The sequence below is a fragment of the Priceomyces carsonii genome, assembly GCF_900007245.1.
Source record: "Priceomyces carsonii strain CBS4050 genome assembly, scaffold: Debaryomyces_carsonii_scaffold_7, whole genome shotgun sequence".
In the NCBI taxonomy this organism is placed as follows: domain Eukaryota; kingdom Fungi; phylum Ascomycota; class Pichiomycetes; order Serinales; family Debaryomycetaceae; genus Priceomyces; species Priceomyces carsonii.
In genome coordinates, this window is record NW_026946680.1 from 932,176 (window position 1) to 945,852 (window position 13,677).

General features: G+C 36.9%; 8 protein-coding genes across 8 annotated transcripts; 5 read left to right on the forward strand and 3 right to left on the reverse strand.

Moving 5' to 3' along the window:
- Window positions 1-97: 97 nt before the first annotated feature.
- Window positions 98-1,123, forward strand: HEM2 (porphobilinogen synthase; the record flags this gene model as incomplete). Its single annotated transcript, XM_062956442.1, has 1 exon — window positions 98-1,123. The coding sequence occupies one exon, from the start codon at window positions 98-100 to the stop codon at window positions 1,121-1,123; it is 1,026 nt and encodes a 341-aa protein (XP_062812945.1).
- Window positions 1,124-1,221: 98 nt separating this feature from the next.
- Window positions 1,222-1,875, reverse strand: VPS20 (ESCRT-III subunit protein; the record flags this gene model as incomplete). Its single annotated transcript, XM_062956444.1, has 1 exon — window positions 1,222-1,875. One exon carries the CDS (start codon window positions 1,873-1,875, stop codon window positions 1,222-1,224), a length of 654 nt encoding a protein of 217 aa, XP_062812946.1.
- A 1,568-nt stretch (window positions 1,876-3,443) lies between these two features.
- Window positions 3,444-3,629, reverse strand: PRCAT00006304001 (uncharacterized protein; the record flags this gene model as incomplete). The annotated part of the gene is made up of 1 exon (XM_062956445.1): window positions 3,444-3,629. The coding sequence occupies one exon, from the start codon at window positions 3,627-3,629 to the stop codon at window positions 3,444-3,446; it is 186 nt and encodes a 61-aa protein (XP_062812947.1).
- A 16-nt stretch (window positions 3,630-3,645) lies between these two features.
- PRCAT00006305001 (uncharacterized protein) lies at window positions 3,646-4,026 on the forward strand (the record flags this gene model as incomplete). The annotated part of the gene is made up of 1 exon (XM_062956446.1): window positions 3,646-4,026. The coding sequence occupies one exon, from the start codon at window positions 3,646-3,648 to the stop codon at window positions 4,024-4,026; it is 381 nt and encodes a 126-aa protein (XP_062812948.1).
- Window positions 4,027-4,698, forward strand: PRCAT00006306001 (uncharacterized protein; the record flags this gene model as incomplete). The annotated part of the gene is made up of 1 exon (XM_062956447.1): window positions 4,027-4,698. The coding sequence occupies one exon, from the start codon at window positions 4,027-4,029 to the stop codon at window positions 4,696-4,698; it is 672 nt and encodes a 223-aa protein (XP_062812949.1).
- Window positions 4,699-5,223: 525 nt separating this feature from the next.
- On the forward strand, window positions 5,224-7,230 carry PRCAT00006307001 (uncharacterized protein; the record flags this gene model as incomplete). The annotated part of the gene is made up of 1 exon (XM_062956448.1): window positions 5,224-7,230. One exon carries the CDS (start codon window positions 5,224-5,226, stop codon window positions 7,228-7,230), a length of 2,007 nt encoding a protein of 668 aa, XP_062812950.1.
- A 256-nt stretch (window positions 7,231-7,486) lies between these two features.
- On the forward strand, window positions 7,487-8,782 carry PRCAT00006308001 (uncharacterized protein; the record flags this gene model as incomplete). Its single annotated transcript, XM_062956449.1, has 1 exon — window positions 7,487-8,782. The coding sequence occupies one exon, from the start codon at window positions 7,487-7,489 to the stop codon at window positions 8,780-8,782; it is 1,296 nt and encodes a 431-aa protein (XP_062812951.1).
- A 56-nt stretch (window positions 8,783-8,838) lies between these two features.
- On the reverse strand, window positions 8,839-13,467 carry YCF1 (ATP-binding cassette glutathione S-conjugate transporter; the record flags this gene model as incomplete). Its single annotated transcript, XM_062956450.1, has 1 exon — window positions 8,839-13,467. One exon carries the CDS (start codon window positions 13,465-13,467, stop codon window positions 8,839-8,841), a length of 4,629 nt encoding a protein of 1,542 aa, XP_062812952.1.
- Window positions 13,468-13,677: the final 210 nt, after the last annotated feature.

Consider the following 13,677-nt stretch of genomic DNA (forward strand, 5'->3'; position numbering starts at 1 on the left):
ATATATGTATTTGGAAATTCTCGATAATCACTGAAATTTGATTTATTTGGACAAAAGCCATCAATTCGATCATAAGAAAAGCAAATAGTACTCAAATATGGTTCATAAGGCAAGCTTCTTACCAGAGACTGGTACCGAGATCACTTCAGTATTACAAGGAGGTTATAACCATCCATTAGCCAGAGAATGGCAGTGTGAAAGACAATTATCAAAGAACATGTTCATCTTTCCGCTCTTTGTGACCGACGATCCGGAAGAAGAATCTGATATTCCTTCGCTTCCAAACATCAAGAGGTATGGCGTTAACAAACTCATTCCTTATGTGAAGACTCTAGTTGATAAAGGATTAAGGGCTGTGATCTTATTTGGCGTTCCTTTGAAAGATGGTGTGAAGGACGAAGTAGGAACGGCAGCAGATGATCCGGATGGACCTGTGATCTTGGCAATTAAGTCTCTCAAGAAGGCTTTCCCTGACTTGTTCATAATGTGTGACGTGTGTCTCTGTGAGTACACTTCACATGGTCATTGTGGGATATTATACGAAGATGGTTCCTTGAACAGAGAAAAATCTGTGTTAAGAATTGCATCAGTAGCTGTTAACTACGCAAAGGCGGGTGCCAATTCCGTAGCACCATCAGATATGGTGGATGGTAGGATCCGAGATATTAAAATTGGCCTAATCAACGCTGGTATTGCTCATAAGTGTCTTGTGATGTCCTATGCGGCCAAGTTCAGTGGATGCTTGTACGGACCTTTCAGAGATGCCGCTGGGAGTACCCCAAGCCACGGAGACCGTAAGGCTTACCAGTTACCATCTGGTGGATCTGGATTGGCACGCAGAGCTTTGAAGAGAGATTTAGAAGAGGGCGCTGATGCAGTGATAGTCAAACCTTCTACATTTTATTTGGACATTATAAGTGATGCTTCTAAGCTTTGTGAAGATTATCCAATTTGTGGTTATCATGTTAGTGGTGAATATGCTATGCTTCATGCAGCAGCTGAGAAAGGCATTGTTGATTTGAAGGCCATTGCGTTTGAGAGCCACCAAGGACTTCTTAGAGCAGGCGCCCGTCTTATAATAAGTTACTTCACCCCAGAATTCTTAGAATGGTTACAGATTTGAAGTGGATCTGTCTTATGATAAAGAATAATAAGCACGTGGAAATTAAATAGTCTATATATGTTAATAAAAAATGATCCACTGTGTACGTATTAAAATATTCATGCTAATGTTGGTTCCTTATGGTTTGAGGAGGATCTATCGCTAATCTCAGGTTCAGTTTCCTTAGGAGGTGTTGCCACAATATCCTCGCTTGGTACATCAGGAAGTAACTCTTCCTTTGGTGCTTCTGGAAATATAGTATCCTCTTCTTTTGATCCATTGACTTCTTTCTCTAATTTCTCTAATTCCTCGTCAACTTCAAGCTCCTCTTTGTTGGTCAAGTTGTTTCCTAATGCATTTGAAACTTCGTCAACCTGAACTCTATTTTCTTCAAGATCGTCCATAAGCTTGTCTATCTTTTCTATTTTCATTTCCTGATTCAATTTATTTAACACTTTGTTCCCTTCTTTCAAGCCATATATTACATCCTTCTCAATGAGCTTAAACTCAATTGTATTTATTAAATTCTCCAAATTATCCAATTGCTGATATGTCTTACTGATTGTAGATTCTTGCTGCTTCTTTGACCTAAGATAAAACTTTGCTTTCTCAACTTCTTTTTGCTTGATAGCTTCACGAGCAAACGAAGATTGCTTATCAACCAATACTGTTAGACGTTTTTGATACTGTTTCAACCTATCCCTTTGCTGTTTCATTTGGAAAATAGCCCTATCCTGGCTAGTAATCTTTGGAGCTGATGCCTGCTGTCCCATAGCTCCTCTCTAAACCAAAGTTCACTGAAATCTGATTCAATTAAGATTTACTGTTAGTGAAACAAATTTTTTATAGGGAGCGCCGCGATCACTACAGGTGCTAAGGATGTGGCATTTAGATCCATTAAATTATATATTTATTCAACTAAAGACTTGAAGGTCCTTCCAATATGGCTTAAGCTAGTATTCTCTTTCACTGTGAAGATGAAGGGTTTGTAATTGTATTGTCAAACAAATAAAGTTTACTTCCAACGATGAAAAGACACTAATTTTTCAAGTCCTTGCAAGAAATAGATGTCTAATAAGGGTACAAGATCATTCAAGGTTTTCAGATGTTTCTGGATGTTTTCCTGACTTTTCTTAAGATAAATGCATAAGTTAGGCTTTTAAAGATACTTGACTTACGAATTGGTATCTAAGGTTGAATTACTTTCTCTCATGTCTATCATGGGAAAGAGTACGTTGGGACCGGACCATGTCATCTCGTAGAAATCCTTGTGAATCAAAACTCAGCATGGATATACTAATCATGGAATATGAAACAAAGTGGTCCAACGTCATTTTAATTACCTAATTTTCTAACCATAATAACTAAATAAAATTAATGAGAAGAGGTGGTTGAAACTTAAAGAAATCTTTCTAAATGACATTGAAACTAGAGATATATCCTTTGAAGCCTATCATACCAAAGAGGTTAATGTGATGATGTCTTCGCATCTTATTATGTAATATATCATATGAGGGTCTTCAGATGTCTTGTAGCTTGACTATTGTTTGATCAAGCCTTTTGGTTGCAGATAAAATCTAATTGCAAAATTTGAATATCAGTCAGAACTTTTTAGCTCCTTTGTAAAGTTATACCACGAAATATAGCAAATGATCTGAGGCTTTACCTCAGAACATGATCTGACTAGCAGTGCCTATACTTATCTTGGCCAGAAGCAAACAATACTATCGACCCGCAAAGATTCGAAATACCACATATAAACTGGCTATAAGAGAGCCAGTTTTATTGATTCAAGGTATATTTCAATTATTCTAGTCTCGATTTAATTCCTTGGATACCTCATAGTATTGAAAGCCATAGTATCAAGCCAATCTTTTTCTAGTAAACCGAATAAGGTTTCTTTTACAAGGGCCACTTATTGTATAAACTATTTATTACTTTATCGGTCAATCATAAGTTAAAATTACTAAATTTTACTCACTATTACTCAACATGGAAAAGAAATCAAATACCCCATTACTGTAAGTTTATTAATGACTACTGTGGCCTTAAAAGTTGATAAAAAAAAAAATTCAGTATTGTTGGTGTTCAGCCTTACTGTTGCAGCAATTTTGATAATTTAAAAGGGAATTCTTGCTTATCAATCTACCTTACTTTAACATTAAAAACAGGGAGAACTATTGCGATGATGATTGCTCAGTAAGGTTCAAGCCTACCTAGCCATTGTAAGTATCTCCTGTAATGACCTCTATCGCTATTCTCCCCACCCCTAATTTTTTGCTAAACCATGTCTATCACTATATTTGAACTATTCGCAGCAACGCAGTTCTTAGCTAATTATCTAAAAATTATTGAAAGCACCTGGTATTTCAGTGGCTCTCTTAAATTTTCTCATATGTGGCGGTGGAGGCGCTGGACCCTCTTTAGCTTTTTGGCTAGCCCGTAAGGACCATAATGTCACTGTTATAGAGCGTTTTCCAGCTGTCAGAGCAACTGGGGCACAAATTGACATTCGTGGCCAAGGCATTGAGGCCGTAAAGCGAATGGGATTGTTCAATGAAATCCGTAGAAAAGTGGTTAATGAAGAGGGTATGTGTTTAGTTGATGCTAAGGGTAATACTAAAGCGCTATTTCTAGCCAATAAGTCTGGTAAAGGTGCTCAGAGTTTTACCTCAGAGTATGAGATAATGCGAGGAGATCTTGTCAGAATACTCTATGACGCAACCAAGGATAACGTGGAGTATATTTACAACATGACGATTGAACGCTTTGAACAAGATGAGGATTATGTGACAGCTTACTTCTCGGACGGCCAGACAGGTAAATATGATATTCTAGTTGGAGCTGATGGTCAATGTTCTCGTATTAGACAGGCCATTCAGCCTCCTGACGCTCCGGATCCTATCAAGCGATTTGGGGTGTAAATGGCTTACTGGTTTGTACCTCGAATAGCAAGTGATAAGAACTTCTTTAAAGTGTATCTAGTGCCTGGTTCACGAGCGGTGGTATGTAGGAGTCATAGTACTACTGAAACGCAAGCCTACTTTGCTCTCAATGACGATTCAGAGGAATTGGAAAAAATGCCGAAGGCTTCGATGGAGAAGCAAAAAGAGTTTTGGTCCCAGAGGTTTCAGGGAGCAGGATGGCAGAAAGACCGCTTTATCGAAGGCATGAAATCTACAGATAACTTCTACTGTCAAGAAGTTATTCAGATACACACAGGTACATGGTATAAGGGCCGCGTGGTTCTTCTTGGAGATGCAGCAAAATGTCCGTCTTCAGCTAGTGGCATGGGTACTTCTAGTGCTTTAATCAGTGCTTATGTCTTAGCTGGGGAGATTGTTGGGAACAGTAAAAACCTTACTCAAGCGTTTGCAAACTATGACAAGACCATAAGACCATTTATCAATCGTATCCAGAAACTTAATGGTGCCTCAATGAGATTGCCTAAAACTAAGCTCGGTGTCTCTCTGATTCTTTTTCTTGCGAGATTGCTTTGTTTCTTCCGAATCCCATATCTTATCACCAAGTTTTCAAAAGAAGAAAAGGGAGGCTGGCAGTTACCAAGCTATGGAAGTATCAAATTGAATGAGTAGCTCGGTTCTACGTTTTCCTATGTATCGGCGAAATAATTAATTCTAATATTCTCTTTACTATACCAGTACCCATGAATTTCATTAAAATGATATTTCTTGTTGCTTTCGCAATGGAACTTGGCTTAGTCAATGATTCTTTCAAACTTTACTATACTTATTACGAAATCTTTAGTATCAGTTTTAACCTGCTGATATTTTGACTTGTATGATTCACAAAAGGATGTAATGGACCGTATGCGATCTCTCTTGTCAAATGTGCTCTAATGAGAATATAAGCTTCAAAAAGAGCTGTACTTATTAAACGTTGTTGAGGAAGAATAGGTTAACCAGGGGGGTCAGCTTTCGTTGACCTTTGATCTTCGACGTCGTCCTTATGGGTAGAATTAACTGGAGATATTGGAAGATTTCACACCCAAAGTACTTTTGTGTTCAAAAGCGGTGGGAACATCTCAAGCGAGGATTTTTAAGAATATTATCAATAAGTATGATCTCAAGCCTTAAAAGCTCTTAAAGAGGACACATAAGATGGAAGAGGGTAGCAGTTTACGGCTGAGTGAGAAAAGTAGCCTAAAGAGTCCCAAGAAAAACTCAGAGGATGATTTCATTAAGCCTATAAGATTGGCAAAACGACAAGACCATAAGCAAGATAAGCAAGATAAGCAAGGTGGTAAGCAAGACAAACAGGATCCAGAAGAATTCCAATGCAGACCGATCAGATTAAGCAGCAAGTCTAGTAATCGAGACGAGGGACCACCTCTGAATCAAACCAGTCCTAAGAGTAAGAACGGTAGAAGACGATCTATTCAAATAAAAAATCTTCCTATTGTGGAACAAGCAACTCAAGTTCATGAAGAAAACAGTACTGATGACATGATATTTGCGATCTGCGTTGTTGATTTCCATCACGTAAGGGGCCCAGAGATCCAATGGTGGAAATCTAACTATTATCCAGAATACAATGCAGCTTTGTTTAAACAACTTCCATTTCAAGCATTGCCAGACGGCTCACATTTATTTGAAGAAACGTTTTCAAACTTCAATCTCGTATACGACTTCCATAAGGGGGTAAGCATCGATGATTATGACGATTTAAACAAGTATGACAGTGATCCTCGAAATTTGAAGACCTTATTTGGTTGCTCATGCGTCAGACAGATTAAAACAACAGATTTGTCGAACGAAGAGAGAGAAAGAAACAAGGATATTACGAGATCCATAGTACAGAAAGCGGTAGTAGTAATAGCGAGAAAGCAACCTATTTTTACTAAGATCAAGGAAAAACTTTCGATAATTGCCCAAAGCTATTTTTTGCAAGATACCTTCAACAACTTTGAGGTATTGGAAAACTTGTTCGCTAACTTGAACGCAAGTTTCAAGCTTATTGATAATGAAGTTGAGATTGGCGATTCTGTATTACAAGAAGAGCAAAAATATTTGCAAGAAGAAGAGTTTTTTGTCAATTTGAATCTCAAGAATACTATTTTGAATATTGGATCAGTTTTTTTGATTGTCTTTAAAAGCTTATTACTAGAGAAGAAAGTTGTGATATTTTCAAACAATAATATAGAAATGCTTACTCAATTTCAAAACAATTTGATCAGCCTTATACCCAATTTAATTAATAGTTTGGATGACTCAGGATGTGCATTAATAGATTATGTTGAAACCAACGGTCCTCTCAAAAAACCAAACTCATTGAATACTACTAATAGGAAGTCGATGTTACGATTTTTTGGTCTTCCATTGCAAATATTTAATACCAAGGGATCATTTTGGACTCCTTATCTACCACTCCAGCAGATTGAAGAATTGAAAACTAAGAGCTACATGGTTGGTTGCTCTAACTTATTAATAGTCAACCAGGCAGAAAGATTCAAAATTGATGTATTAATAAACTTGGATACAAACGAGGTGTCTTTCCCGAGTGGTAAATTAGATGAATTGCATCTTAGCCATAATGATAAGAAGTTTATTAATAACTTAATAAAAAACATAAGTGAAGAGAACAGTGAATTCTTTGGGAATGACGACCACATTAGGTACCAATTTGAAGATTATTTATGTTCTTTGATCTCAACATACCGATTCTATCAATATGTCGAAAGATTTAAGCAGGACCCGCCTGGATTCGATAAAACTGAATACGAAGTGGGTAATCTAGCACAATTCCACGTTCCTTTCGTGGATGCTTGGTCGCGGACCAACAATTTCAAGATTTGGGATATGATGGCAGATGAATTCATATTCAATTTCATTGACCCCAGACATGTTGGAGCAGCTCTCAGCGACTCTCTGTCAAACAAGCTCACTAGTTTGTTTCAAAATTTTAGAATAAAGGCTCAGAATATTGACACATCTGATACCAAAGTTCAAAAGTTTCTTCCTGAGACAGAGCATTCGAAGATAGAAAATAGTGAAAAGGGTAAGGAGAACGATGAAAACCTCAAGGAAGAAGAAAATGAAAATGAAAAGGAAGCGTCACCTATTTCAAAGAGAATCTCAAGCTGGGGATGGGGATTCAAGACGAGGTAGAGTGCAAGCTATTCAATTGTTTATAGGCCACAGAGCATCAGAACAAATATCTAATATGTTCTACTATGCTAGATAGTAGTTAGGAGATTTATAATATAGAAATTAGCACTTTTATCACTACGATTGTGTGTACACTTATCAGGCATAGTAAATTCTTAATATATGGGTCGCACCATCTCATCTCTAAATTTTTCAGTTTTGGTGATGAGCAGATAGGTGTTGATAAATTAAGATAAAATTGAACTCTAATAAAGAAATGAAGCATCCGTTCCATCTAGTTCTCTGTGATGAAGATGGCCAACGTCTTTTTGCCTCGGTGAAAAATCATTTACAGGTGTTTGAATTGAAAACTGGTAAAGTCCTTGGATCATGGGTTGATGAAGAAGATTATACAACTCCATTAAAGAAACAACAGAAGGAAAAAATCGAAGCACTCAAGAGCAAAGAAGGAAATAAAGATGCAATTTCCCTGAAAAAACTAAAACTGAACGAAGAGAAACCTATAAAAGTGCCGAAGATTCCTGTTCCTGGCCCGGGAGCGCCCCAAATATATAATACCATTAGAAGTTTGAGTTTATCAAAAGACAATAGGCATCTTATAATAACGACTGATAGTGATAAATCGGTTGTTATATTTGAAATCAACTATGAACAAGAAAATTGTCTTCATATGATCAAGAGACAAGTTTGTCCAAAAAGACCTTGTGCAACTTCTATAGACGACAATAAGGTAATTATAGCGGACAAGTTTGGTGATATTTACTCCATTCCTCTTGATTCTTCTCCTTCGCTCGATGAGAAGAATCTTAAACCTTTATTAGGACATGTTTCGATGTTGAGTGATGTTATTCTTACATCTTACAATGGTAAAAAGTACATCATCACTTCGGATAGAGATGAGCACATAAGGATATCTAACTACCCAAACACCTTTGTGATTCGAAACTGGCTTTTTGGGCATCATGAGTTTGTATCTACTCTCAATATCCCAAAATTTGAACCAACTATGCTTATAAGCGGTGGAGGAGATGATTACTTATGTATTTGGAATTGGGTTGAAGAGAAGCTAGTTTCCAAAGTTGACTTACGTGAGATCATAGAACCGTTCTTAAATGATGATCATCTACCACCTGAAAGATTTTTGGAAGAGGATTCTCCAAAGGAGATTGCCGTTAGTAAAGTCTTGACATACTTGAATCCTTTGAACCAGCGTAAGTTTGCCTTTGTCGTTTGTGAAAATACTTCATGTATTATCGTGTTTGAAATCATAGGCTTTTCATTCATAAGGAAGCAGACTTTCAAAACGAGTCACCCTATTATAGATTTATGTTTGATAGAGAAGACAGGGTACTTAATCGGTGCCCTTGATACAGAATCAGACGATAAGTTATTGGCGTTTTATAAAATGAATGAGAATCAAGAATTAATGCCAGTAGAGAACGATGACTTGGTGAAAAAGATTTCGACATCGAATGAGTGCAACGCTGACTCACGGAAAGAATTTTATCCCTTCTATCATGTCAATACGTTAAGAAAGAGAAGCGAGCATTAGAAATAAAAATGTTGATATTAAATAAACCATATAAATAGTATCAAAAATCAAATAATTCACTCGACAAACCCCCCTTGTTTACACAAAGAGTAAAATAATGACGAGCTATCCTTAAGTAAGTTTTCTGGGGAGTCAAATTCCTTGACTTCTCCCTTTTCTAAAACAATTATTTTGTCTGAGTCTATAATTGTGTTTAATCTATGGGCAATTGTAATAATAGTTTTTTCTTTAAATTCAGTCCGTATAGTTTGTTGTAATATTTGGTCAGTTTCAACATCCACAGCAGCAGTAGCTTCATCTAGAACCAAAATGTTAGAGGTTTCCAATTTTAACAAAACTCTGGCTAAGCACATTAATTGCTTTTGTCCAGCCGAAAGGTTGGAACCCCCTTCACTTACTCTCACATACAATGGTGATTCGATATCATCCACATCATCAGCATCATTGTACATTTTGTTAACATGATCCTTCAAGTGAGATAATTCAAGAGCTCGCCACAATTGATCATCGGTGAAAATATTTGTAGGATCCAAATTAGACCTTATTGACCCTTCAAAGACCTGCGAATCTTGCGGAATGATTGAAAGTCTTTCTCTCAAGTCTCTCAATCCAATTGTGCTAGTCTCAATATCGTCAATTACAATATCACCACTTACTTTTTCGATTATTCTAAAAAGGGCTAATGTCATTGATGATTTCCCGGCACCTGTTCTTCCGACAATACCTATCTTTTCCTTGGATTTGACTGATAAGTTAATATTTTTCAACACCAAATCTAACTCTGGTCTGTATTTAGTTGAATAGTTATTGAAAGATATTTCTCCCTTCAGTGGCCAAACGGTTGGTGGTCTATGGTCTTCAATGATTTCTGGAGCTTCTGGCTTTAACTTGGAGTATTCAAGGATTCTCTCCACTGAAACAATGTTGTTCTCAACATCGACGGACATTCTAACTATCCAATTCAATGATTGGGTAATTTGAAGTGCATAAGAAACAGAAATACCAATCATTCCAGCAGTGATACGTCCAGAGTCAAGGTTAAGGATCGAAAGACCAGAAGCACCCAAAATAATGAGTGAGCCCAAGAATTCTAAACGAACCGCTAACCATCTATTTGCACTCATCGAAGGGTGGTTTGCGCTAGTGTTCTTATCGACTTTTGACTCATTCAAAGCCTTAAACCTATGCTCTTGACCGTAAGCCCTTATAGTAGTGACCCCGTTCAAAGATTCTTGAAAGTTTGCATAAATAGGAGACCTGGAGACGGATTCCAATCTTTTAAGTTCTCTCGATGTCTTCAAATAATATTGCTGATAATAAATATAAAGGACAGAAAGTGGAACCAATAAGAAAATGATTGGCCAAGTTGAAAATGCAATTACGCCAATTGTAAGTGTGACCTTAACAGCATTACTAATGAACATGGCGAACAGTCTTCCGACAATTTCATCAAGCTTAAAGACATCGCTCGAAAACCGATTCAAGATTCTTCCAATAGGTGTTGTTTCAAAAAATGACATCGGTGCTCTTAAAACACTGTGAGCCATTTCAGTATGCAACTTCTTAGAAGCATTAATCGTACAGTAGAGCCACATAACACAATTTTGAACCAATAAAATAATAGAATATGCCATTCCTAGGAAGAAATAAATACCCAAATATTTCCAGATGTGTGGGTTTCCGCCATACTTCGAATTAACTTCAGACCAATGCTTCAACCAAAAGCTGGCCGCAATATTATCAAACATTCCTAAAACACACATTGAAACAAAAGCGATAACACCAGTCGGGTTACAAGCATAACCATATGCTTTATAAACACTCCATTTGACTTTACCTTGTTGCATGGTTTCCCTTCTAGATTTCGATTCGCTGCTTTCTTCTTCCTCTCCTTCAATAGAATACTCTTCATCAGAACTTAAGGTCACTTCAGAAGCTCTTCTTAAACTATTGGAATCTATATCTGCCACGGAGTCCAAGCTTTCCAAAGCATCCTTATTCTCCTCCACCAATTCACCTTCTTCACTAGAGTTGCTATAGTCATCACTATCAGATTTCTTAGATCCGAATTCAAGGATCAACTTACGTAACTGGCTGTCCTCTTGCTTCATTATATCATAATAAGTGCCTTGTTCAATTAATTTTCCATCTTTAAGAAGGTGAAGCTTATGTGCGTCACTTAAAACGCCAATTGAATTGGTAGCCAATATTCTGCATTTTGATTTCAATAAACCTCTCGGACCGATCACATTATCAATAAGGTGCTTGCGGACATGCTCATCAACAGCAGAGAGGGGATCATCCATCAAATAAACGTCAGCTCTAGCATAAACTGCTCGCGCCAACGACAATCTTGCCTTTTGACCCCCTGATAAACTGATACCTTTTTCACCAACTTCAGTTTTATCACCATTGGGCAAGGTGCTCAAGTCAATTGTTAAAGCACATGCCCTCAACACCAAATCATAGAAATTCGGGTCATATTTATGTCCAAAGAGAATATTTTCTCTCACAGTGCCATTCATTATCCAAGGAGATTGAGGTACGTAGGCGACTTTACCTTTGAGTTTTACTTGGCCCTCGAGTTTGTATAAATTACCAAGCATGGCCTGAAGCATTGATGATTTTCCAGAACCAACTTTTCCAACGATACAATCTAATTCGCCTTTCTTAACTTGCAAGTTAATCTTTTCCAAGGCTATTTTGAGATTTTGACCACTTTTGACTTTCGACCATAAAAATGTGCCATTCTGAATGGAAACGGCTGGTTCATTCTTACTTGGTGTTCTTGAATCTCTTATTACACTATCAGGTTGCAACTCATCAGCAGTCAAAAACTTGTATAATCTGTCAACGGATACTTGGGATTCAATGATATTCGTGATAACCATAGGGAGAACAGCAAGAGGAAAGTTTAATAAATTGAACAAAGATAAGGCAGGAAAAACGATATCAGTAGTCAAAGACTTCTTGAGCACCAAAACAAATATTGCAAAAGTAGAACAACTGACAAGAGTGGGTGCCAAAGTCAAACTGAAGTTGATAACAGCAGAAAAGATACCCATTTTCTTCAAGTTACGCAATTCTTTCTCATTTCTCACAATATTTAATTTGGATAAATATGGATTCTCCCAAGCATACAATTTAAGGGATTTTATGTTGTTCAAAATCTCACTTATCAATCTAGATCTCTCGTCTTTGAATTTCATTTGACTCTTCTGGAGCTTCTTTTGATATCTTGCAAAAGTTGCATTTAATGGAATCATGATGATCATAATCACAACACCAGCCCACATAGCATTTCCCAATAAGCCATGCAAAGAATATAAACACATAGTGATTTGAAAGGGTCCTGACCATATGACTTGCAAATTCTGAGCCAAATCCAGAAGACGCTGTACATCAACTGACATCAAATTCACTATATCACCAGTATTTGATTCTTGTTTTGTTTCATTCGACAAGATTAAAGACTTATTGTAAACCAGGGCGATAAGAGAGCTTCTTATTTTCATTCCGACATCAAAGGCTCTTTGAAAATACTGATGTAAACAAGCTGTTTGTGTGACAGAGACAATGAACATACCACCAGCGATAAATAAGCCTCTTGTTAAAGGTAATGTGTGACCATTTTTTTTGGCTTCTGTATAGTCGTTAACAAACTCAATCAAAAGTCTCAAAAGATGAGGTTGGACATTCGCCAATATATCTTGAGCTGCCTTAAACACACCTGCCACTGCAAATTGAGCAGCAATAGATAAGCCAACAGCTTTGAATAACGACTTCTTGGTTTGTAAATCCCAAAAATGTCTAAACCTGCTATAAGTATTCTCAGATTTCAAGTCCTTGGGTAACGGAGGTAAATCACGAGCCGTTAGGTATTTCATGTAACCTTTTTTCATGAGGGCATCTAACCAACGGAAAGTAAGTCTTGAAAATAAATTGGCTTTATCAACAGGAGATACTTTTACCTTGACATTAAACGGTACCAATGGCTGCATTGGGAAATTTATTTCCATTAATAATATCAAAAATGATGTGACAGTAGCAAACACAGTCAAGAGAGCATAGCTAGTGTGAATGGAGTTTCTCAATTTCAAATTACAAATTTTACCCAATCCAAGTAACGTTTGAACAAACCAATAAAATATAAGCACACCATTAGGTATCCTCGACTTAAACTGCTCCAAATAATGAATAGCCAAACTTACTACTGTAGCAAACACATTCATCAATAGGGCAAGTTTTATTATGTCCGTAGAGGTGTAACTCAAGTAGGTGGCAACTTGAAATACCAATTGAATAGTAACCAAAATCAACTTGGCGTAAAAAGACCAAGTAACTCGATTCCCTATAGACTTCTTTTTTCCACGCAAGTAGTAGATTTGATAACTGCCTACCAATATCATCATCAAGGCTGTGAACCCACATAGTATACCTTGGAAAGTACAAGGTGTAAAATCACCAAATCTAGTCGATAATGGGCCCCATCCTTCCAAGCTATCGGAACATGTCAACCATCCTTCTGCCAAGTTGTCACTATTCACAATAGGTTCATTTATAAATGCTATTTCATCAACTGTTTTATTTCGATGATAGTTGAAGCCTATTGGAAATGTACCTATAAAGCTCAACTTATCATGAAGAAAATAGGCTTCCCAACCAGGAGAATTCACTTGTTCCATGATTAATTATCTCAAAGTATATCTGAACGTATATTACCTATAGATAAAATAACTTTATGGTGAGAATTAATAGACTCCTGAGCCTTCGTCACTAATAATGATACATTATAAATGTGCCGTGCCTTGTATTACAAATCGCACTAAAATTTTGTCGGTTACAATTACTGTATATAACGTAAGAGAGATTTATCTCCGACACAGCAATAGGAT